This window comes from Perca flavescens, chromosome 17 (genome assembly GCF_004354835.1).
Source record: "Perca flavescens isolate YP-PL-M2 chromosome 17, PFLA_1.0, whole genome shotgun sequence".
NCBI classification, from domain to species: Eukaryota; Metazoa; Chordata; class Actinopteri; order Perciformes; family Percidae; genus Perca; species Perca flavescens.
In genome coordinates this window covers 16,490,066-16,513,074 of record NC_041347.1, presented here as the reverse complement: position 1 = coordinate 16,513,074, position 23,009 = coordinate 16,490,066, and the positions used below count along the sequence as shown (strand labels likewise).

Genomic DNA, 23,009 nt, shown 5'->3' with positions numbered 1-23,009 from the left:
CCACTCTCAATTTTATAGATATCCAGTCAAAACATTTCAAAAAGATATCATAAAATGTCTTTAATGGTTATTCACAACAAGTCATAAAGGTGCATTTAAAAAGCTTGTACACATGCCTGACGACAGGTTATAGTTGAATACATTTTTAATATGAAAAACAAACCTCAGCGAAATATGACAATTAGATATTTACAATATTTCACACAACACATGACCATTGCCAGAAGTTAAACTTGTACATGAAAAGTAGACCTTAGATCCGTAGAAATAAAAAGATGGACTTTAAATGTTCACCACCGTCAAACTCACACCTCTACTACATCATACACATTATTTATATAAATTGTCCACACTGATTAGAGTGGAGTGTAACACATGGAAAGAAAGAGAGATCTAATGTGATGATGGAGTTTAAAGGAGGTGAAAAAAGACAGAGAAGAATGTCAGAGAAGAGGACACAACCTCCGTTTGAGTGTCAGCTGTTCATCCAGCTTGAGGAGGAGAGACAGGAAGTTCCGGTTGGGATAAATGGCTCGTTTTTGGACGACACACCTCAGAGCGTCTCTCAGAGAAAGACGCTGTCGCAACATGAAGAAAGCCAGGACCAAAGTGGCCGATCGACTCACGCCCATGATGCAATGGACCAGCACTTTTCCTGTAGAGCAGGATGGAGAACGAGAAAGGAAATAGAGAAAATGTGAGACAGCTAAAATATAAAGGTTTGATGGGACAACGGGTGTCACATTCATGTACTGTACCATCTTTGCTCTTCAGGGCTTTATCTATGAAGTCAGCTGCAGGTTTGAAGTACTGACTGAGGTCAAAGTGGTCAGAATCCTCTGCTGGGATGCCAAAGTAAACGCTGGTGTTCCCATAAAAACTCTGGTCACCGATGCTGCCCTGCTTGGAGTGTGCTGCGTTCAGGACATGAGTGATGCCAAGCTTATGTAATTTCGTTCTACTCTGTGCCACAGCCCTGGAAAACACAGAAAAGAGACGAACAAAGGGAAGGCAAGATGCAGTTACACGGGTTCAATACTTTAACAAGCTAATAAAACTGATCAATTTATCTCTTGCAGTGCTCATGGAGGTCACTGCAATATATATACAAACACAAGACACTCACACATTTCCTATGTACAGGTTGGGCCAGACTTCATCCACTGGTGTGAGCTCCAGTGTGCAGGAATCCAAGATGATCTCTAGTTCTTTAATGAGCACTAGGTCCTGTAGCTGGTTGCTCCCCGACATTCTACCCGGACACAGAGTGCTCCTCCAACAGACTGTCTACGTCCACCGTCCCTTCAGCACCAGAGTGGGCAGCTCAGTGACTGACGACAGCAGGTGGCTGTTTGAATGCAGCATGCCTCCAAAATTAGTTCTCTGTGTTCAGTGAGTACTCTCCGACTGGATGTAGAGTTATTTAATGGTGTTGCTGTTGCATTGATTAGTCTGTTCACTGATGCCAAAGGTCCAGCGGGAAAAGACAGGGAACTTTCTCTGTCCCCACTGAGGTCACATCAGGAGAGGACAAGGGAGGGGAGAGGTGGACACAGTTGAACTGTTTAGTGTATACATACAGTAAGTGGTACAAACGGAGACAGGCTTGCATGGTGAATGAGGACATTGACTTCTGCAGACTAAGGGACGACAATCCTATTGATTTACTACGTAGGGTTGCTCCTTTCTTTGTTTTATTTTGGCTCATTCAACCCTTCATCCTTCAGTTTTCGGTCCAGGGCTATAAGTTGTCGCAGGAAGCCTCTGTTTGGGAAAATCCAGCGTTTCTGTTGCACGCAGCGTATAGAAGACAGAAGACTTAGGTGGTGATGAATCATCAAGTAGACCAGGACCAACGCAGCTGAGCGACTCACACCCACAGCACAGTGCACAAACACCTTTCCTTGACATCATTAAAGACACAAACAAAGACACTGAAAATACAGGTAACCCCACAGTAACTGTTTCTATGTAGTGTCACCTCTGAAAACATGTTGTGGCAGCGTATGATACCTCCTGATGCCAAAGCCAGGTGGATGAACTCAGCAGCAGGGTAGAAATAAGGTGAAAGGTCAAATGTTGGCAGGTCGTTGGCCGGGACGCCGTAGTATTTCACCGTGGTTCCATAAAAATCATCACTGCCCTTACAGCACAGTTTACCATGTGCTGCGTTCAGCACATGAGTAATGCCCAGCTGCCAGAGCCCAAGCTTGTCATGAGACATAAACCTGACACAGATACAACATTTGATGCACAATTTGGACACATATAGGTGAACTTAAATAAAGCGCAGGATACTCACATGTCCCCCAGATACAGGTCTGGCCACACCTCATCTCCGTGGCGACAGGAGCGTGGAGCTGAATGTAAAAGCTCCTCCAGCTCCTGGAGAGACGGGACCTCCCACGTCCTCTTTGAATCCTTTGTCGCACATGTGGACTCTTCCTCCTCTTCTGGGTTTGTGGCGCTGATGTTTCTCTGTTCAGAGTCTCCACATCTAACCTCAGAGATTGGTTTAATATCTGTCATTTCTAAGTTTATAGGGTGTAAAACTACTCTGTTATGCCCCTGCTGTCTGTTGCCTTTGCTTTGGTTACTGCAGCCTCTGACTGTCATAAACAGGTGGTCCAGTTTGGCACTGACTCTCAGCCAAACTTTCACTTATGGAAATGTGTTTATAATAAAATTGCTGTTTTTGGAAACCACTGCTTCTGCTTGTGCTTGTCCGTGAGCGGTCAAATTCAAACCAAATAGTCCATGAAATCTACTTTTTATTTTTTATCTAGAGAAACATAACGTGTAAACAGACCCTAGTTTTACCTAAAGGTGGCCAGCAGATGTCAGTGTGGGTTTTACTAGCAGCCCTGCATGAGCCCAACAGTTCTTCTTTACTGGTGTTGTTGACTGTTGTCTCTTCCTGTTTGGTGTTGCCTAGTTGTCAGAAGCATGTTGGCCATGGAATTCTCTAAACAGACAGCTCATCTACACCCATATCTACACCCTCTGCCAGCACAGTGACTGTAGATTTATGGTAAGAGAGGCAACTGCTGTTTAATATAACCTTTTAAAGAAAGTTTGAAACTACTAAATGTACTTCCTATGACTTGTTGGTTCTCATACAAAGTTGAAGGGTATTCTACTGTTTTGTCCATGTGAAGAAAATAATGTTTAAACTTTTCCATACCATCATAAAGATGTGATCGAATCGCTCAGAGAGTCGATCTCATGCTGAAATGTATCAGTCTGGCGTTGCTTTTTGGTCCTGTGATAAACAGACTATGACCCCTTTGTCAAATTGTGTCTCTCTCTCTCACACACACACACACACACACACACACACACACACACACACACACACACACACACACACACACACACACACAGAAGGGCTTTTTCTCTCACAGCTGTGTCACTGCTCACTGTGACTCACTGTAAACCAGCCAAACAAGCTGACATGGCACTTATGAATCCCCAAGAAAAGACATGGGCAGAGAAGCTGCAGGATGTTGCCAATAAAATCTAGAGGCCAGTTAAAAATAACTTGTTTCTTTCTGAGGGAACGGAGCAGCAACTACCCAGGTAAATTGCTTTAGGTTTCAGACATGTGCCTATATTAATCATCAGCCAATTAGCTGGATTTGTCCTGTATGGGCACCTTACTCACTCGCAGTTACTCACCATATGATCTGCATTATTGATGGTAGGCCTATACAACAAACTTCAGTTGGTGTGATGATTATTGGGAGGTTGTTGACTAAATCTAATTTCCTGCTATTTTTGAAACAGTATATGCTATCAATGCGATGTCATATCAGCTGTGACTGTCCATTTAAGGGTTTTACTCTTAGAAAAAAATGAGTAATGAATGACAAGAGAAAACCTTTATCGATCAAAAGCCCAAACACTGTGACATCGCGCTAACACAAAAATCACTTCCGAGTAGGCAGTTGATTTAAATTGCGGAGATATGAGAAATCGGCAAGCTTGTTTGTTTCTGTTGTCATTTTCAGCCATAACTGTAACGTTTAGAGTTGACTAAACACGATGGTCCGACCTATCGGGTCTTTCTGCTGTTCATATTTTCTGGCTTGCTTTCATCACGTCCAAGAACAACCAAATTAATCTGTCGTTACGAACAACAACTCACCACCGCTCGGACTAGCTAACTGCTGGTTTGGGTGGTGTTTTTTCTTTAGTCTGTGGCCCAATAGGTACATTAGGTATCCCACCTAATGTTAGTGTTGAAACGTGAAACATCAAACGTGCATTTTAGATGAATGAGATGCGAGATCCAGCTGTTCCCCGTTTATTTTGCCCAGCGCCGTGAGGGACGGCAAGTTTTTCCTAGGATGGCGAAGGCATGGGGGCGGCATGACCCGCCCTACTCCACCTCTGATTGGCCAGTAGGCCTACTTGTTGACTTTGTTTGTTTGGTTGGTCAGGTTTAGGGTTTAGGCACCTAGTAGGTTAGGGTCAGAGCCATGTCTTTCTCTATCACTCTGGTTAGGGTTAGAAACTGTCAGGGTAAGCCAATCAGAAGCAGAGTAAGGCGGGACATGCCATTTTCAGCTGATATTTTTGGTCTTGTATAACAATATGGACAATATTTTAAATAGAGCTTAAACAGTTCAATCGATTGATTTCAATTTTAATCTGTCATTTATTTTTGATTTGATGGTTCCAGCTTTTGAAATATAAATATGAGGCTGCAACTAACTATCGATTAGTCTGCTCGTTCATTCATCAATTAATCAGTTTACTATAATGTAACTTAAGACAAAAAAAGGCAGCAAAATCTCACATTGGAAAAGCTGAAACCATCAGTTTACATTTTTGCTCAAATAAATGGTTTCGTCGATGATCCATCTACAGCTTAATCGACTAATCGTTTAATCTCTAGTGAGGATTAGTGGCTTTTCTTGTTTTTACATTACAGTAAACTGAATATTTTAAGGGTTTTGGACTGTTTTCATAATATTCTGACGTTTTACAGACCAGACGGATAATCAATTAATATAGAAAATAATCATTAGTGGCAGCCCTTAAATTGACGTAGTTCCCAGATCCGGTAAGTATCACAGAGCAGACTTACTTATTCTATAATTCTGCTCACTCAATTATTGTAACTGTCTAAGTACTAACCAGCTATACAAAATACTGGCTCCCTTTATGTAGGAGCATTTATAGATATCTTATCATAGTAGTCATCCTTTATAAACCTAGTGCTGTCTCATTTATTGCTGATAACTGAAAGCTGCTTACTTGGGTAATTTAAAGTCTGTGTTTTAATAGTCGTGTTGGTTTAGCCTTACAGACCTTTGGAGCAGTCAGGACGACAGGGCGAGCAGCCATGTAGTGAGCTTATCAGAGGGTCAAAGGGCCAAAACTAGGAAAAGAGAAAGCAAAGAAGAGTGTTCATCAATACCTGAGTCTGTCTGTGGGAGAGGATCGTACTTACTCTGCTTGTTTTGTGGATGGTTAGTGACTCACTTTTTTGTTTTTGTTTTAATATGAAATGACACCTATGGAACAGAGAGGATGTTCACGCTCAAGTCAGTTTGAATTCCTGTTTGTTTGGTTTGAGACATACTGGATACTTTGTGGATCGGGGTGTCAGTGAATACTTTAACTGTAAGCCACTGCTCTGCTGTACAGTCACAGACCACACAGATGATGTAATAGCCCTAAGTAGCCGGTAGTGTGTAGTGCTGGGTCACGTTGAATAAGCGCACAAAGAAGCTTCCCCACAGCAGCCTTCACAGTATGTATTACTGTGTTATAGTGTTATTGTTTGTCTTTTCTTAAACAAAAGTGCATTTTGTTTGTGGTTTCAGCTTCTAAAATGTGATGATTTGCTTCATGTCTCTTTATAACATTTAGGATGGAAACTAACAACTATTTTCATTATTAATTAATTATTTAGTTAATAAAATGTCAGAAAATTGTGAAAAATGTCAGTCAGTAATTCCAAGCACCCAAGGGGATGTCTTCAAATTACATATTTTCTCCAACCAACAGTCCAAAACCCAAAGATAATCAGTTTCGACGTGACATAAAAGAGAAAATCCTCACATTAGCTTGAACAATAAATTGCTTGGAGTTTTTGCTTGAAACATTTGTACGTGATCAAATTTGTAATTTGATTTATTGATTATCAAAACACTTCCTGATAAATGTCCTGACGATTGATTAATTTTTTCCGCTATAATATTGTAGATTTTATAGCTTTTGATTTAAGTTGAATGAAGACATCAGTTTGTCTCTGGCTAATTTTGATGTGCATTTTGACTAAATGATTATTACGTAGTTGAAAAAATAAGGTGAAGTGTGAGGATTTGCTCTGCTTTTCTCTGTTTTATATCACTGTAAACTCATGTCTTAATAAAACAAGACATTTGAAGATATCACCTGGACTCTGAAAAAATGTGATGGGCATTTGTTGCTATTTTCTGACATTTAATAGACCAAACAACTAATTAATTCATTGAGAGAATAATCTGCAGATTAATCAATAATTGTTAGTCACAGCCCTGGCTTATATACAGTTAGACAATGGGTTGTCCTCAATAGTACGCACATTGAATAGTAATGACAATGGGTGAGTTTTGAATTCAAACAACAGGGCTGACAGTGACAAAGACAGGAATGAAATCAAGAAGTGAAAACACAGTGGAGAAAGAAGTGGTAATTAACACTGTACATGTCTGTATCTGCAGTAGCATGGCACCGCCAGGGGACAGTGTGAGTGCCTGGAGCTGTAAGCAGGTGGCCCAGTGGCTGCAGGAAGAAGGCTTCGGGGAGTATGTGGAGTTATTGTGTGCCCAGCACCGCCTGGATGGCCCCAGCCTGCTGGCTCTGACTGAGGCTGACCTGCGCGGGCCTCCACTGGGCCTCACCGTGTTGGGAGACATCAAGAGGCTGACCATAGCCCTTTGCCGGCTCCAGAGACAGAACCAGGCCCAGCTGGAGGTGCAGGGTCTCCTGCCTACACACCGTCTCCCTGCTGGGCTGTCGGTGGGCGCCGCAGGGAAGGAGTGGAGCTGTGATGAGGCTGACAGGAGTTATAACGGAGGGGATGGCTTGTGTAACGGGACTGAGCTGAGGTTGAGGAATGGTCACAGATCTGGATACGGTTCAGGAGCTGCAGTGTGTCATACACACTCCAATGGGAGGTATAGGCAGCACCTGGCAGGCAGATTGGACCCAGAGGTGTGGAAGACAATCATCAGTTCCATATATGTCTTTTTTGTGTTTGGATTCACATCTTTTGTCATGGTCATCGTACATGAGCGTGTCCCGGACATGAGGACGTACCCACCACTGCCGGACATATTTCTGGACAGGTATAAGTGCATGTATCCAGTGCATGTTGAGCATACTCCAAAGTTCATGTACACATTCTCTCGCACTCCTATCTAATCTGCACACTAATACACATGTTTTTGTACTCTGGCAGTGTTCCCAGAATCCCCTGGGCTTTTGCAATGGCTGAGGCCTGTGGCCTCATCCTGTGTTACATGTTTCTGTTGATCCTGCTCCTCCACAAACACAGGTACTGTAGTCCATCATTCCAGCTATTCCCATCACTAATACACTGTGTTATAATAATATGTGCAAGAAGACCACATCACCGCTAAAACGCAAGGTGTCTGGCATGCAAATATAATTTTGGGCAAGGAATAAATTCCTTGAATGTTCTTCTCTATTTCAGGTCCATTCTCTTCAGACGACTGTGTTCTTTGATGGGAACTGTGTTTTTGCTTCGTTGTTGTACCATGTTTGTCACCTCGCTCTCTGTGCCTGGGCAGCACCTGAAGTGTGCCAGTAAGGTGGGAAGCACTCATGAGATTATGTGCAGATTAGATAAAGTTTGCCATTTTCAACTGTGGAGTGGCCATTCATTCTTGATGCTATTGGCAGTGTTACAGTTTATTCTTGACTCAGCATTCCCACTGTGATTTGTGTGATTCACAGCATGACAGCACGATAACTGATGTCTTTTCTTCCTCAGACATACGGGGATTCCTGGGGAAAGTTACAGAGGGCGCTACTGATCTGGAGTGGATTTGGGATGACTCTGACAGGCGTCCAAACGTGTGGAGACTACATGTTCAGTGGGCACACTGTTGTTATCACATTGCTCAACTTCTTTGTAACTGAATGTGAGTGTGAGTACTTTTTTGGTTTTTCCTCAATTACAGTATGATTTTAGAGTATGTGTGACCTTTTGTTAGGTGACTACCTCATGAAGCTCATTGAGAGAACACCAAGGGTTTGCAGAGTTATCAAAAAAAGCAAAGGGTGGCTACTTTGAAGAATCTAAAATATAAGACATGTTTTCAGTTATTTCACACTTTTTTGTTAAGTACATCATTCCATATGTGTTCATTCATAGTTTTGATGCCTTCAGTGAGAATCTACAATGTAAATAGTTATGAAAATAAAGAAACACATTGAATGAGGTGTGTCCAAACGTTTGGCCTGTACAGTGTGTGTATATATATATATATATATATATATATATGCCTTTCCATGGGCAGCTCCCTCACTCTGACATCTCTCCATTAGTGCATGTATAGGTACTGAGCATGTGTGTAATTCAGGCCTGTGTGTAATGTGTATGATAACAACAGAGTGAAAACATTGTAATTTCCCCTTGCGGGATAATAAAGTATACATTATTATCATTATTATTATTATTATTTTCCTTATTGTCAACAAATCCCTTGAAGAGAAAACACAAAAAACAGTAACGTTTTGTCCATCTCTCAATACTTTCTGAAGCCAAGCCAATTGGTTCCTATTAAAGAAATCCTTGTAAGTAATTCACAGGACAGATAGAAAAATTGCCGAGGTCCACCATGTTATTCCCAGAGTCCGGACCTGTTAGAGGCCAGTGCTTTTAATCGTTTTTAATCCACGTACAACAACTACGTGGATTAAAAACAATATTGCATTTACACTTGTGTTTAATGTGATAACAAAGCATCCCTGACTTCCTGGTTGTGGTTTGTCTGATTGACTCACATTTTAGGTGCATTTACTCCTGTACTGTTATGTGGTCTAGCACTAACCAATTGCAATCCAATCACCTAAAACACATTTTAATGCCCGGTGTAGAGGGGACCAGTGTGGCTCACTGATGTGTTTTTAATTGTTCTTTGGCAACATAAGAGCTCCCTGGCACAGAGGAATAAACTGTATCAAGCTTTGGATATGATGCTCACTGTAATCTTTAGTGAGTCAATTTGTTGGGGACTACTTTCAGCCATGGATTCATTAATTTGCTGTGCAAAACAGAAGGAATGTGTAGATGAGATTTATTCAACATAAATTACAGTGCTGGTGTACAGCTTCCATGTTGCTAGTTGGATCAATTCACTGTTTGTTTTGATCTTTTCAGGGGATTTGTTGACGATAAGAAAAATATATAATATATATCACTATATTTATCCTTTAATGTTTCCTTTGAACTGCAGACACTCCACGAACCTGGAATCTGATTCACACCATCTCCTGGGTGTTGAACCTGTTTGGGATTTTCTTCATCCTGGCGGCTCACGAGCACTACTCCATCGACGTCTTCATCGCCTTCTACATCACTACCCGCCTCTTCCTCTACTACCACACGTTAGCCAACACCCGTGCCTACCAGCAGAGCAGGAGGGCGCGCATTTGGTTCCCCATGTTCTCTTTCTTTGAGTGCAATGTCAACGGACCTGTCCCCAACCAGTATCACTGGCCCTTCAACAAACCAGCCTTCATGAAAACTCTGATTGGATAGAGTAGCCTTTTACAGATCAGAAGCTGCAATTTGCATGGCCTCTAATCTTAAAACCTGAATGAGAAACTTTTTACTTGATATGCTGCTTTTTATCTTCGGATGGTTATAAGTGTATTATGTATTATGTATTATTAGAATTCCCCCCGCCCCCCTATTTGTATAAATGGATGTTTTTTTATTTTGGCAACTAATCTTATGTTTAAAGGAATAGTTTGACATTTTGGGATATATGCTTATTTGTGTTCTTGCTGAAAGTTTGATGTGAAGATACAGTACCACTCTCAGAGTGGTACTGTATCTTCTAATCTCAGAGTTAGATGAGAAAGCGAATACGTTTATTTCCCAAAATATTAAACTATTATTTTTTAAATCAGGCCTCTGCAGGTACGTATATTTTCATGGAGATTTATTTGCCTTTGGTTAATCACTTTTATCGTTTATGTTCCTCTTTGGAGATGTTTATGGTTCACGTGTGGTTTGGGTTGTTAGTCTCACTCAACATCTACAGTAAAAAACTGATCACACAGCTGTAGTGCAGGTTGGTACTGTAGTTTTGGGTTTTTGGGAGTCGTTGTGGTGACAGTTTACATTTTGTTTTACTGCAAAGAGATTTGACACGTTTGGTGACTACTGCCAAAGGAGCATTTGTTTCTTTTGATGTGCAACGGGAAAAAACAATTCCTCTTCTCCTCAAAAAGAGCTCTGTTTCAGTCACTGTTTTGTTTTTCGTTTACACTTTATAAATTGAACTCTACATAGTGTCGTATGAATAGTGTAGCTTTTTTTTTTACATTTACACTTAAACTCAACCAAAAATCTGAACATGTATTGCATTGTTCAATTTTGCCAATCGGTCCTTAGTATAATTCTCTCGTTATCCTAATTTGATACTGTGTTCTGTTTTTGTTGTTGTTGTTTTTTTAAAGATTGTTAATTATGTAATGAGTATAGAAATGTATGGAGATGGATTTTGTTGAAGTTTTATTGTTCAGAGTTTTCCTCTGTTGCACAGTGCAATGACTTGCTGTTTGGATTACAAAGTTTCAAAAGTATATTGTTTACTATGCCATGGTTGATCCAAACTATATCTTTATAATAATTGTTTACAATGTGCAGCTTTATTTACAATGCAAGTAATTTATCTTTAATAATGAGTTTAGTAATTAACTAATAATCTTAATCTTCCTCTGCCTTTTGGCTCAGAAATAAAAGTTTACAGATAAGGTTAACCGTTTTTATAAACTTCCTTGGCTGCTTTTTAACTAATGGGTTTGCTTTTTGCATTTGTTGAATAAAATCAATTATACATATTATTAGAAATCCAGATTTCTTGTGAGTTTTTAAAAACAACATGCGGTATCTGTCATGGGTAAAATGTCATGATTCACTGAGGTGTGCCTTTAATATCAACATACCTGCTTCTCTTCCCCACCTTAGAACAAATATCTGATAAAACATTTATTTGTCATATCACTATTCAAATATTATCCATAAAGATATGCAAGGGTGTACACCTTAATATAAAGCCTCCGTTAGAGAGTACTCACACAGACCAGCTTCCTGTTGACTGGCTTACTTCACATCTGAGGATGGTACGTATTTGTTCAATTAGAGAAGCCATGAACATGTAGAGCTTAGGAATAAAAATGTCTGTCTTTTATTTGTAAAGTCAGGTCTTCAATTGTAGTTTTACTTTTTTATTATTATAAGATATGACACACAAGGTATGGATGGATATATTGGACTTAAAGACGAAATTGCATATTGTACCTTATATTTTATGGCTAAACTTTAAGTAATATTGGAGTGCATAGTTTAGGTTTACGGTCACCTTCAAATTCCTGCAGGATTCAAGTTTAGTCCCTCTGCACCATTTATTATATTATTATTAATAGTATTATTGTTTATAGTAGTAGGAGTTTTAGTGGTGGTGGTAAAAGATAATTCAGCAAGTAAAATCAACAACAAAAGTGGTTTAGTAAATAATGTTACTGGTGATTCCTTCACATAATGATTAAGATTATTACACAAATGTAAATACTGCAGAAAAGGTGCAAACACTTTTAAGTGGTTTAAAGACAAGTTAGTCTTGTTGCACACAAATGTCTTTTGCATTTAAATGTATTCAAATGCCCTTTTGTATAGAACTGAATGATTTGGAATGACGACAAATCACTTAAACATGCAAATAGCTACAAAGCTAGCAAATGCCTACTGATACTAACGGTAAAACATGTTTTCCTTTTAGCATTTTTAGTCTGTGTCACATAAAATAATTGGTTTGTCTGACCAGTATGAGACAAAATAGGCATGAATAAAAGCCAGACATTTCCTTTCCATGTTTAGGAGATCTTAAAAGGATGATAAATAAGTGTGTAAATACACTGCAGAGACTATAAAACATGCACCATGTTTACAGATGTCTTTTCTTTACTCTTTTAGGCTTCCCTCCATGTATTTCTTTGTCTGCTGGGACTGGTTGTCCTGTGTCACTCTGAAAGCTTCTTCCAAAAGTTAGAGCTCAAAGATCCAAAAAACCCTCCAAAGGGTGAGTTGACATGATAACATTTGGAAGAGACAGAATATAACAGTTTGGCAGCAACGTATCTCTGCTATGTTGGAAGGAAGGTGGACAAACTAGCATGTAGTCCTTCTTCATCTATGTCTTCATTATGAGTGGAATGCATCATTTAGCTGTTTGTGTGTTTACCTGGTGTACCTGCTGACTCAAAATCACACCTATGCACACATCGATACACTCACACAATCACTGCCACAAATTTATCAGAGCTTGATAAGTGGCTCAACAGCTCCTCTGAACTGTGGTTTTATTTCTTTGCATGTAGGGTGTGTGGATAAGGATGGAAAGCAGCACGATTTTGGCTCTAAATGGGACAGAGACTGCATGGCGTGCTCTTGTACGAGCGAGGGCTTGAGCTGCAGTAGCAAGTATGGTTTTCATGCTTTGATTTGTTACATTACACCTTCTACATTACATCTACATTACATTTTCCAGCAACTCTCTAAATAACTGCATGAGAAGTATTGGGGCAGGGAGGGGCTTAACCTTATGTCCAACATGTCTACTATAATTAAAGAAACACTTGGCATAAATGATAACAAATAAAAGATGTATGTGTATTCTGTGTTTCACCAAACTGATATATTGGTCCTATAGCTACTAGTTGATTGTGAAAGCTCTGATACAGAGACAGGAATATTGTCCTCGGCATAGTGCATCATGCATGACCCATCTCTTGCACCCACCCCCCTCATCTTTAATAATGTGTGTATAGTCCCTCATTTGTTCAAAGACATGTTCTGAATATTTAAATTATTAAATTATTCTTTTTTTTTATCTTTTAGGATGCCTGATGCAAACACAGTAGACGTTTCTGAGGACTGTGAGTTGGTTGTTGATAAGGACGCCTGCTCTGCCAAGGTGGTGATGAAGTCAGACAAGACAAAGGAGTGTAACCCTATCTGAACACACTACAAAAGTGACCTGTACACATTAGGGGCAACTGAAGTCCAAGGTTATAGGGTCTTTAATCTTGTTTGTATTTTATCAACTAGTTTGTGTGCATACAATAAATTACCAATAAACACAGACTAATCAACATTTGTCTTGCTTTTCATGTTTTAAATGTCACTGACAAGATTAAACCTAAAAAAATCCCACTCCAGCTCTGTTTCTTCTTGCCTGCTTTATGTCTCTATAACAGCACTTACAGTTGGTCATTTTCAGCATGTAATTGAATAAATCACTGTGTGACAGCAGAGCTCAGTGCTCAGAAGGGGAAGTCAACTTGGCTGAGCCAATATAAAACAATCAATAGACAAATCACTGAAGTTTCATCTTTACTGGAAATGTGTAAAATAAGAGAACATTGAAATAGGCAGTCAGCTTTTTAATCCTTTTTCAACAAAATGCATAAAAAATATTGTGCAAATCAATGAAGCTTTTCCAGCACCTTACAAGTGTGGTAACTTACATACTGTATATACTGACTATTTCACTTCATCACATTAAATCAGATGTCATTGTAGGCCTACTATGAAAAACCACAATCATGACAAATTACTGTACAGTATTACTGCCTACTGTTTATTGATGTTGATTCATCTAATTTGATCATTATGAGTCAATAAAAATAAGATGATCGAATGTAAGTATTTTTTATTTACTGTATATTTTGAAATTATATTTAATTACATTGCCTATGAATTTATGATGGCCTACATCAGAATGTGAGTAGTAGACTATCCTAAAACATAAAAACAAAATCCCGTAGGCACACCTAAAAATGTTATTCTGCTAGCTACTATCCACATCCAACTGGAACCAAAACACCCACGGTATGGTTGAGTGAGTGATAGCGCAGACAGGGAGAAAAAGAATGAGGAGTCTGTAGTTCACATTTATATTGGTATTCTCATCTGTAAAGTGAAGTGACCTCAGTAAGCCTTTAACTGGCTATGCATTGGTTTAACCACAGACGGTTTATAACATGGATGTATCGAGATCAATATAATACACCCATGATCGAGATGTATGTAGGCCTATGCTTTAGTTTAGAACAACGACTGTGAATACAGTCTATGGTTTAGAAGCGAGACAGCCCAACGGGTAATTCCCTGTATTTGGTCACGTGGGTTTCGCAACTGCTCCACTGAAGTAAACTGGATCCATGTGTAATGTTACGACCCAAAAATGGCATTTATTAAAGACGGATAAATCAGGAGAAAATTAACTTTTTTCGAGACTTGTTTTTGTCTCAGCAACAAATTCTCGCAAGCTCTATAGAGCATCTTTGGTCAACGTTTGTTACATCTTCAGTTGCTGGATGGATGTATAATAAGTAGTTATTATTATACATGGAACGAACGAACATACCGTTAACATTATTAGCTATGTCATTTAAAGGTAATGTTCATTGTCACTGTCATATCCACTTAGTTCAGATATATAGGCTAAGCAAGCTGCTATATTAATATTTAGCCTACTTATTCCAGCACCATTGCATTGCCCGTTAGTATTAGTGTTTACAATCCTCAGAGAGCAGTTTGTTTACATGCGTGTGTGTATGGCCAGCACCTGTACGAACTCTGAAAAAAGTAGCCTACAAAACTGTTCTCGGTTGAAACATTATTTTGGGGGGAACAAAGTTACATTTGTTGATCACTTTAACAAGATACATTTTACAGCACATTTAACATGCAGATGTTGAGCAGAGCACAGAAGATACATGAACATCCGGCCATTTCGGATGTGTAGTTTCTGAAAGGAATTCACTCTTATGGTAATTAAATTGCAACACAGAGGAGCCTTAGCTAGACTAAGTTTGTAACAGCAAAGGGAATTTAGCATAACATCCCTTAAGTCTTTAAGGAGTAATTTGATTTATTTCCTCACTCAGTTTAAAACCTGAGGGGGAAATAACTAATGGGAAAAAACGAGCCCCCATCGATGTATGGGTAAGGTGGAGAGCAGTTGTTGGGACGTTTAAAACGTTACAGTAATTTACTAATCAGATTACAGATGTCTTTTAGTTAACAATTAAAACTATCTTCGAGGAACTAAGATGGCCAATCAAGCATTAAGGTAAAGAGTCTTGAACTGTAATTAGTAACATAGTTTATTAAGAAATGACCAAAAATCATGGGTACATTTTTAAGATGCTTGAGCTTAGCTAATACAACATAACTACAAAGTCAGCAATAACACGTGGGCATTTGTCTTGAGGAGCGCATCTTTGAAATACAGCCAGTCAAGGAACGATCTTGAATCGAGGGGACGTTTACTCAGCATCATAGTCGTGTTGTTCGCGATATGAAGAGCGGTCACCATATGTAGGCTGACTCCTATTGTCTCTGTATCCGCCACCCCCACTCCTGTACTGGCTGCCGCCGCCGCCGCCGCCGCCTCCGCCACCAAACCTCCCCTCATTACTGAAGCTTCTGTCGCCGTAGCTTCTGTCACTCCTATCTCCGTAACTCCTGTCACCGTAACTTCTGTCTCCGTAGTATCCTCCGCCTCCTCTCCCACGCCCGCCAAATCCACCTCGTCCTCTTGGGCCCGATCCTCCGCCTCCCCTGGATCGTCCACCACCCTTTCCTGCTTCATCCACCCGAATCGGCCGACCATCCAGAGTCTTTCCGTTCATTCCTTCCAGTGCATCTTTAGCATCTTCTGGATTGGCGTATTTCACAAAGCCAAAACCGCGAGATTTCCCCGAGTCTCTGTCCATGATCACATCTACTTTTTCGATGGTTCCATATTTGCCGAAGGCCGCGGCCAGAGATTCCTCGTTGGTATCAAAACTCAGTCCTCCGACGAACAATTTACCCTCGTCAGACATCTTTAGTGTAGCTTTCACTAACAGGAGTGAAGTAGCTGATGGCGAGCCGGTCGACTGAGAGAGAGAGAGAGAGGGGCGGGGAGGAGAGCTGCGCTTCTTCTTTGTGTTTTTTTGGCGGATTGCAAAACCAACTTTAGGTGGAGCTTTGACAGGAACGCTTCACTTCCGCATTGTGTTTTGCCATCGCTTCTAGGTCGGAAGTGACGTTCACCCAATGATGGTCCTTGTCCCAGAATGCAATGCATCACAAATTGCACGCGCGAACTAAAGAAATTGCGCAATTTAAACCCCACTGTCCCATAAAGTAGGCTATGTGCACGGGCACGGCAACTATTAAAACACACTGGTTGATATTTGGTGTGCCATTTTCAACTGTGGAGTAGGGTTATAGATCTGGCAATGCAAGACTACAGCGCGTTCTGTTAATACATCCATACCAGAGTGATAGAGAAATATCTCTATGGCTCTGATCCATGCAGGGGCGTCGGACTGGGGGGAAAAAGGGGACTGAGTAGCCTACCCAGGGCCCTCATGTGAGGAGGGCCCAAAAAAATGTTAGAATTAATAGCTGTGGATGAGGGAGGGGCCCATAGAAAATCACTTTCTACAGGGCCCAGAATTTTGAGCTACGCCCCTGGATCCATGACAGATAACTGATAACTTTTTTACCTCGGACGTATGGTGATTCCTGGGGAAAAAGAGAATTGATCTGGAGTGGATTGGGGATGACTGACAGGCGTCTATACACATTTGCTCAACTTTTTTAGTGACTGAATGTAAGTGTTAATATTTTTTTTGTTTTTCTTCAACTACAGTATGACTTTAGAATATGTGTGACCTTTAAGGATAAAGCCGGTGGTTTCCTATATTTTCCTCATTGTCAACAAATACCATAAAGAGATAAACATAATAATAATAAAGCTCTCATACAAAGACAGGATTGTTGTCTATATGGCAAAGTGCAAAGGAAAATTAAATATATAAATTTGAAGTGAGAAAAAAAAAACAATAAACGACAAAAGAAAGACTCCCCTACTTTTAGCCAATTCATAATTTCAATACACACCTCCGGCCCCTTTTCGGAAGACTGTTTTTCTATTTTTCTTTTCATCTTGACAATCTTTTTTTTTGTCTGATGCAAACACAGTAGACGTTTCTGAGGACTGAGTTGGTTGTTGATAAGGACGCCTGCTCTGCCAAGGTGGTGATGAAGTCACACAAGACAAACACTTACAGCAGGTGTCATTTTTAGCATTGTAATTGAACAAATTCACCACTGTGTGACAGCAGAGCTCAGTGCTCAGAAGGTCTTTGGCACCCAGAAGGCTCTAACTGCCCAATAATAGGGGTTCTTCCCTCCCTGTTTGTCTCTGACAGAAAACATTCTGGTGGTTGTGATGTTCAGCTCCTTCTCCAACTCACATATTTGTGGTTTCACACCTGTTCAGAGCATTGTTTCCTCTGTCATCTTGGCATCACTGAGACACTACACTCCAGCCAACCCACCACGTGAGTGCTCTATTTATTTATTTTTTTCATACAATAACGATCCGTAACGCACAATAATGATCTTTGTCAGCAAAGGTCAGTGTCTTTTATTTTTGTTAATCAGTTATAAGATTAATGCTGTGTTCTTTCACCACTGTCCGCATGTATAGTGTCCACAGATATGCAAGTATACTGCATGTCTCAACTATTGCAAACATGTTTGAATGATGCATTGAAACAATAGCAGTACACAAAAGGTATTTCTGAGAATATGCATCCGATTTCAGCAGGGCATCTGGAAAAAACAGAAAACCAGGGAAAAAAAATATGTACATGCATTAATGTTGCAATTGCTGTGTGAAAATCCCATCTCATGACATTATTCATAGTAATAGTGTATTCACGTTCCCAGCTGAAAAAAAATGAGGATTGGGTCATCATCTCATGTAGGAGGAAAGAAAATTGATTCTAAATAGTCAAACTGACGGAGTGTGTGGTGGTCTGGTGTGAAGTTGTAATATAGAAAAGGGGGGATTTTTTTTTTTTTTAAAGCACACTATTAATACAGTAAGCATCTTTTAAGATACACAATTTATATAAATAGATTTCAATCAGTGACTGCACAGAGGGGAATTAAGAGGTTGGGCTTTCTCTTTGAATCTCTGTCAAGCACATATAATGCAAGCTTTCTGCTTGTGATTTCCATTTTCAAACTTGCTTATTTATACTACAACTAATTAATTACAAACAAATCCTCTTGTCACGCCCTCTAGGATTGCTCATACCTTCAGACCTTTTAAATTCTAGTCAAACTCATGAAGTTTCCAAACCTGAAAAATTTGTAAAAAAATTTACGATGAATTACAAGGAAACATGTATTAATACAATGATGCAATCATAAAGAGTACCATCTTAACATGGCATGGTATTGCTACAGAGAATCTTTGGCAGATAATGAAGAGTGAAATTGTCATGCAGTGTGACAAAATGTTTTATCGGAAGCTACAGAAGACCTTTTAGAAAAACATCGATGACCATGTTGGTTAAAAATTTTAAAAAAAAATCGTAGCACAGCACGACTATTCTCAGAAAAATACAAACGAGAGAATCAAGGTGAGTCTTATTCAAGGGAAATGACAGTCAGCCAGTGCCTCATTTCCCTGTCAGAGAGCACTATTCTCAGAGATGGAGGACACTTTGCTGAGACAGAAAAGAAGAATATGATGGACCGAGCGGTGTCAGGTCACAGTGTTCCTTATCCTGCAGAGATTTTTCTCTAGAAAGGGGACGTTCATAATGACACACCTACTTGCTGGATGTGCATCCTACAGTGTCACATCGTTGCATCATGACAGGACCATATTTGCCTATTTGGGAAATGTAACCGTTTTCTCCTGCTGGTGTCAATGGATCCTCCATTCTGGTACAGCTGCATGTTAACAGCTGTTTGTTACAGCTATTGGTTACATCTGGTTACTGGTGACATTGCACTTGCCTTTCATCACTGAACAAAGGATGATCAATGCTGTATCACCCTGCCTGCAGCTCACTCAACACACTGACAGAGTAGGTTAGTAATGATGCAGTGTGAAGTGACTGATAGCGAAGTGTGTGTGCCATTAATGGAAAATGACAGGCTCATTTTCTTCGCGATGCTGGTTTTCACAGCACATGGCAGAGGTTTTAGGGGAGAGAGCTAGAATCCATTTTTAGGATTCTGACAATGTCATACCCTTTCACTTTGGCATACTAAAAAAATCATTGTTGCTTGACAAATAGAAGCCTCTGTGCAAATGTATGCATATTAATTTTATTGTCAATAAGCTATTATGTTTAGTCTGGAAACCTGACTGGAGGGTTCATTTGTGGGAAGAGAACTGGCAAGTCTTAAGATGGGTAAAGAATAAGAGAAAAAGAGTGATTGTTAAGCCCAAGAACTGAAACTACTCCATGCAACTGCAGTATTGCTAAGTACAAAATACTAAAACTATAGCAAACAAATTACCTTGTGTAAATTATATATATATATATATACATCACATTTTGCATATTATAAACTGTGTAAATGGTTTAAAATGTCTCATATACCTCATTATGGTGTGTAATGTTCTGTAAGTGTATTTTGTGGACAATCAACACAAAATTAGAGCAACTACAAGTAAACTTTACATCTTCCTTGAGGCTGTACTGTGTTTAGCAGGTTTAGCCTTAAACACAAAGTACAGCTGAGGGCTGATGAGAAAGTCATTAGTTTTTACTTATTTGGTTATGAACCAAAGTATGGGACATTTAATTAAAATGTTGACCTGAGAAGTCAAAGGCTCACCAAAGTCATAACAATTCATCCTCTGGGAACCATGAATAACTAATAAAATAAAATTTCATGGCTATCCATTAAACAGCTGTTGAGTCAAACTGACATTGTCATCTGAACTGACATGCCAGTAGCATGGCTAAAGATAGAACATAAGGGCATGTTTTAATGAGAATGCTTTCCTAAACACAATTTCACAGTGAAGTCACACATCTTTCCTATGCTTTATTTCTCCTCAGCCACAGGATAGAATAGGATAGGATGTTTGATAGGATAGGATAGGAGCTTGCCTTTCCTTCACTCTCTGCTTCTCTCAGAACAACAGTATCAATTCCACATGAACAGAACCTTTGACTATAAGAGTAACTGCTTTGCAAGTGATTACTGTTATTTTTTTTTCTGTCTCCCTCTGTGCTTTCTCTCTGTCTCAGATGCATGTTTGATCCTGGGGACTGATGACATAGAGGTCCTGGTGAGATGTCCTTGAGTAACAACGAGAGCCAGTCTTCTCCGTCAACGACAGCTCTGCCTCTGCCCTTCAACAGTTCCACCTCTACACATTCCTTACCTTGGGAGGAGGGAAGAACCACTCATGAGTCTGTGCAGGAGTGGTTGGGGAATAAGACCCAACTCCTCTCAGACCTCGCTGTTCTCGGGCATGATGAGCAGTGCTCTATGTCTCCTGTCCTCACAGCGTGTCTAGTTGTGTGGTACAGCATGACAATGGTGCTGGGGCTGGTGGGGAACATTGGCCTTATCTGCATCATCGCCCGTCGCAGAGAAAAAGTCAACGTCACTGGCATTTTCATCTGCAACCTGTCATTCTCTGACATCGTAGTGTGCATCTTCTGCCTCCCCTTCACTGTCATATACACACTAATGGACCATTGGGTGTTTGGGGCGCTGTTATGCCGACTGGTGCCATTCATCCAGTGTGCGTCTGTGACCGTGTCTGCACTGTCTCTGGTGTTCATCGCTCTGGAAAGACATCAGCTCATTATTAACCCCTCTGGGTGGAAACCAAGCATTCCTCAGGCCTACGTGGTGGTCGTTCTCATTTGGATTCTGGCCTGCTTCACCTCCTCACCATTCTTGGCCTTTCAGCTACTCACAAGTGAGCCATATACCAATTTGAACCTGCACCAGTCTCCACTCCATCACCAAGCCTCTGCTCAGACTAATCCCAATGTTTCCTACACATACAAAAACTCATCTGCGCTTCCAAATTCATACCGCAACCTCTTTTCTTATGTCCCCACCTCTCCACATATAGAGGTCTGTCTGGAGCACTGGCCATCCCAGCAATACAGGCTCGCTTACACCACATGGCTCCTGCTGTTCCAGTACTGTGGTCCACTATTGTTGGTCCTGCTCTGTTATGTTAGAGTTTTTGTTCGCCTTCGCCACCGCGAAGACATGCTGGACCGTGCCAGGACCCCAGAGAGCCAGCGCTTGACCCACATTCGCCGAATCAACATCATGCTGGTCGCCCTCATAACAGCCTTTGCTCTTTGCTGGCTGCCGCTCACCATCTTCAACGCGGTGTCAGACTGGAACCAGGAGGCTCTGCCCATCTGCCACCACAACCTGCTGTTCTCCCTCTGCCACCTGCTGGCCATGTCCTCCACCTGCATCAACCCCATCATCTACGGCTTCCTCAACTCCAACTTTCATCAGGAGGTGAGAGACGTGCTCCTGCACTGCCGCTGCAGCCTGCTAGAGGAAGAGTGTGAGCGTTTCCCCATGTCCACTGTGCACATGGAGGTGTCCCACACCTCTGTGCCTCTCAACTGCAGGAGCAACTCTGTTTGACTTTGATATGACAACCCTGGAGGATACTGCTGTATTAGGGTATAGTCCCATACACGGTACAGTTGTAGGTCTAACTTCTGCTGTTTGTTCTACCTTTTAATGGCGATATTGACAGTGGTATAAAGTGCAACATTTTTGTCAGTGGTTTGAAGTTAAAGTGTGCAGTACAATGTTGGTTTATCTTATTCGGCAGCAGCAGTAAGGAGTGTGTTGATTTACAAAAAAGGGAATTTCTCATTTCAAACTAATCTGTGTCCCTATTAAACGCTTCCTGCTAATTGTATACAATATTATTCATTACAGTGCTGCTTTTTTAATTTTAACCATTTTATACTAACGGGAACTGATCGAACGTGTGACCTGTTGGACGTCAATTAAACTGTGACTTTAGCGAGCTACTGACCAACCTACGATCATCAAAACACAAAATGAGGGAATATCTTTCGGAATAAATGTGTTGTTTGAAGCTGTTCTCGAGGCTGGTGGTAGACGAACAAACTGTTAAGAGACTTTCCTATATGTTGGTTTTTGTAGTGCTGCTGTTTTATTTCTGACATTTTATTACTTATTTTGTATTTAGGGCATTTATTCTGTGAAATCAATGTGAGCTTCTACAGTGAAGAAAAACATGTCATTTTTTGTGATAAATGTGACTTTGAGATAAAATGTAAGTTTAACATCGTTAAATTAAACATTTGCTTTAGATGAGTTAAATAAATATTGAAATAACGATAAATGTGTTTACACTTGGCTTTTAACGGATATTAAATTGTGTACCATTTTGGCACAGGGAAGGAGTCTCAAATCTTCCCTGACACTTCAGACCTGTTTACATATAGATTACACACCACTGTCTATCTACCTAATCCAAATGTTCACTTACAACTGTGCATGTATGTAAGAGACTGTAAGACAATGTAGTCATGTAGGCCTATATGTTCCTGGTTTAATAATCAAATTAGTGGGACTACCATATTAGCAAAAAAACAAGATTTTGTCCACCTCAATGCCTTATTTTGTCTGTATCAAACAATATTTATATTTACAAATTGTTATTTTTCCTGCATGGCTTTCAAAGATTGTATAGCAAAATAAATATAGCTATCCAACCTGTAAAGACTGTCAAATGCAAATTTTAAATTGTTTGACTAATCTGAGGCAGCCTGTCTGCAAAGGCAATGAGATGTCTTTAGAAGTAAGAAAAAATAATAACTTGTATTTGTTAAAGCATGAATTGCATCTGGACACT

General features: G+C 40.2%; 6 protein-coding genes across 9 annotated transcripts; 3 read left to right on the top strand and 3 right to left on the bottom strand.

The window, feature by feature from the left end:
* Positions 1 to 42: 42 nt before the first annotated feature.
* zgc:153981 (dual specificity protein phosphatase family protein) lies at positions 43 to 1,658 on the bottom strand. Its single transcript, XM_028603693.1, has 3 exons — positions 1,127 to 1,658; positions 759 to 976; positions 43 to 655 (listed from the first exon to the last, which is right to left on the bottom strand). Exons 1-3 carry the CDS (start codon positions 1,249 to 1,251, stop codon positions 444 to 446), a joined length of 555 nt encoding a protein of 184 aa, XP_028459494.1. The 5' UTR covers positions 1,252 to 1,658; the 3' UTR covers positions 43 to 443.
* Positions 1,259 to 3,342, bottom strand: si:ch211-223p8.8 (dual specificity protein phosphatase 13A family protein). The gene is made up of 3 exons (XM_028603692.1): positions 2,303 to 3,342; positions 2,014 to 2,228; positions 1,259 to 1,903 (listed from the first exon to the last, which is right to left on the bottom strand). Exons 1-3 carry the CDS (start codon positions 2,614 to 2,616, stop codon positions 1,695 to 1,697), a joined length of 738 nt encoding a protein of 245 aa, XP_028459493.1. The 5' UTR covers positions 2,617 to 3,342; the 3' UTR covers positions 1,259 to 1,694.
* On the top strand, positions 2,889 to 11,045 carry LOC114572193 (sphingomyelin synthase-related protein 1). Of its 3 annotated transcripts, none has more exons than XM_028603691.1 (6): positions 2,889 to 3,031; positions 6,717 to 7,343; positions 7,457 to 7,552; positions 7,712 to 7,829; positions 8,012 to 8,162; positions 9,480 to 11,045. In XM_028603691.1, the coding sequence occupies exons 2-6, from the start codon at positions 6,721 to 6,723 to the stop codon at positions 9,782 to 9,784; spliced, it is 1,293 nt and encodes a 430-aa protein (XP_028459492.1). In that variant the 5' UTR covers positions 2,889 to 3,031; positions 6,717 to 6,720; the 3' UTR covers positions 9,785 to 11,045. The 3 variants fall into 3 exon arrangements, with proteins under 3 accessions (XP_028459492.1, XP_028459489.1, XP_028459491.1); XM_028603688.1 differs by having other exon boundaries at positions 8,012 to 8,168; XM_028603690.1 differs by lacking the exon at positions 2,889 to 3,031 and adding an exon at positions 3,445 to 3,579 and having other exon boundaries at positions 8,012 to 8,168.
* Positions 11,046 to 11,496: 451 nt separating this feature from the next.
* On the top strand, positions 11,497 to 13,271 carry msmb (microseminoprotein beta). Its single transcript, XM_028604202.1, has 4 exons — positions 11,497 to 11,508; positions 12,227 to 12,332; positions 12,631 to 12,733; positions 13,151 to 13,271. The coding sequence occupies exons 1-4, from the start codon at positions 11,497 to 11,499 to the stop codon at positions 13,269 to 13,271; spliced, it is 342 nt and encodes a 113-aa protein (XP_028460003.1).
* A 2,134-nt stretch (positions 13,272 to 15,405) lies between these two features.
* Positions 15,406 to 16,363, bottom strand: LOC114571909 (cold-inducible RNA-binding protein B-like). Its single transcript, XM_028603183.1, has one exon. It carries the CDS (start codon positions 16,144 to 16,146, stop codon positions 15,586 to 15,588), a length of 561 nt encoding a protein of 186 aa, XP_028458984.1. The 5' UTR covers positions 16,147 to 16,363; the 3' UTR covers positions 15,406 to 15,585.
* A 389-nt stretch (positions 16,364 to 16,752) lies between these two features.
* Positions 16,753 to 22,334, top strand: npy4r (neuropeptide Y receptor Y4). 2 transcript variants are annotated; one of them, XM_028603377.1, is made up of 3 exons: positions 16,753 to 16,922; positions 17,595 to 17,655; positions 20,380 to 22,334. In XM_028603377.1, exon 3 carries the CDS (start codon positions 20,426 to 20,428, stop codon positions 21,758 to 21,760), a length of 1,335 nt encoding a protein of 444 aa, XP_028459178.1. In that variant the 5' UTR covers positions 16,753 to 16,922; positions 17,595 to 17,655; positions 20,380 to 20,425; the 3' UTR covers positions 21,761 to 22,334. The 2 variants fall into 2 exon arrangements, with proteins under 2 accessions (XP_028459178.1, XP_028459177.1); XM_028603376.1 differs by having other exon boundaries at positions 17,524 to 17,655.
* Positions 22,335 to 23,009: the final 675 nt, after the last annotated feature.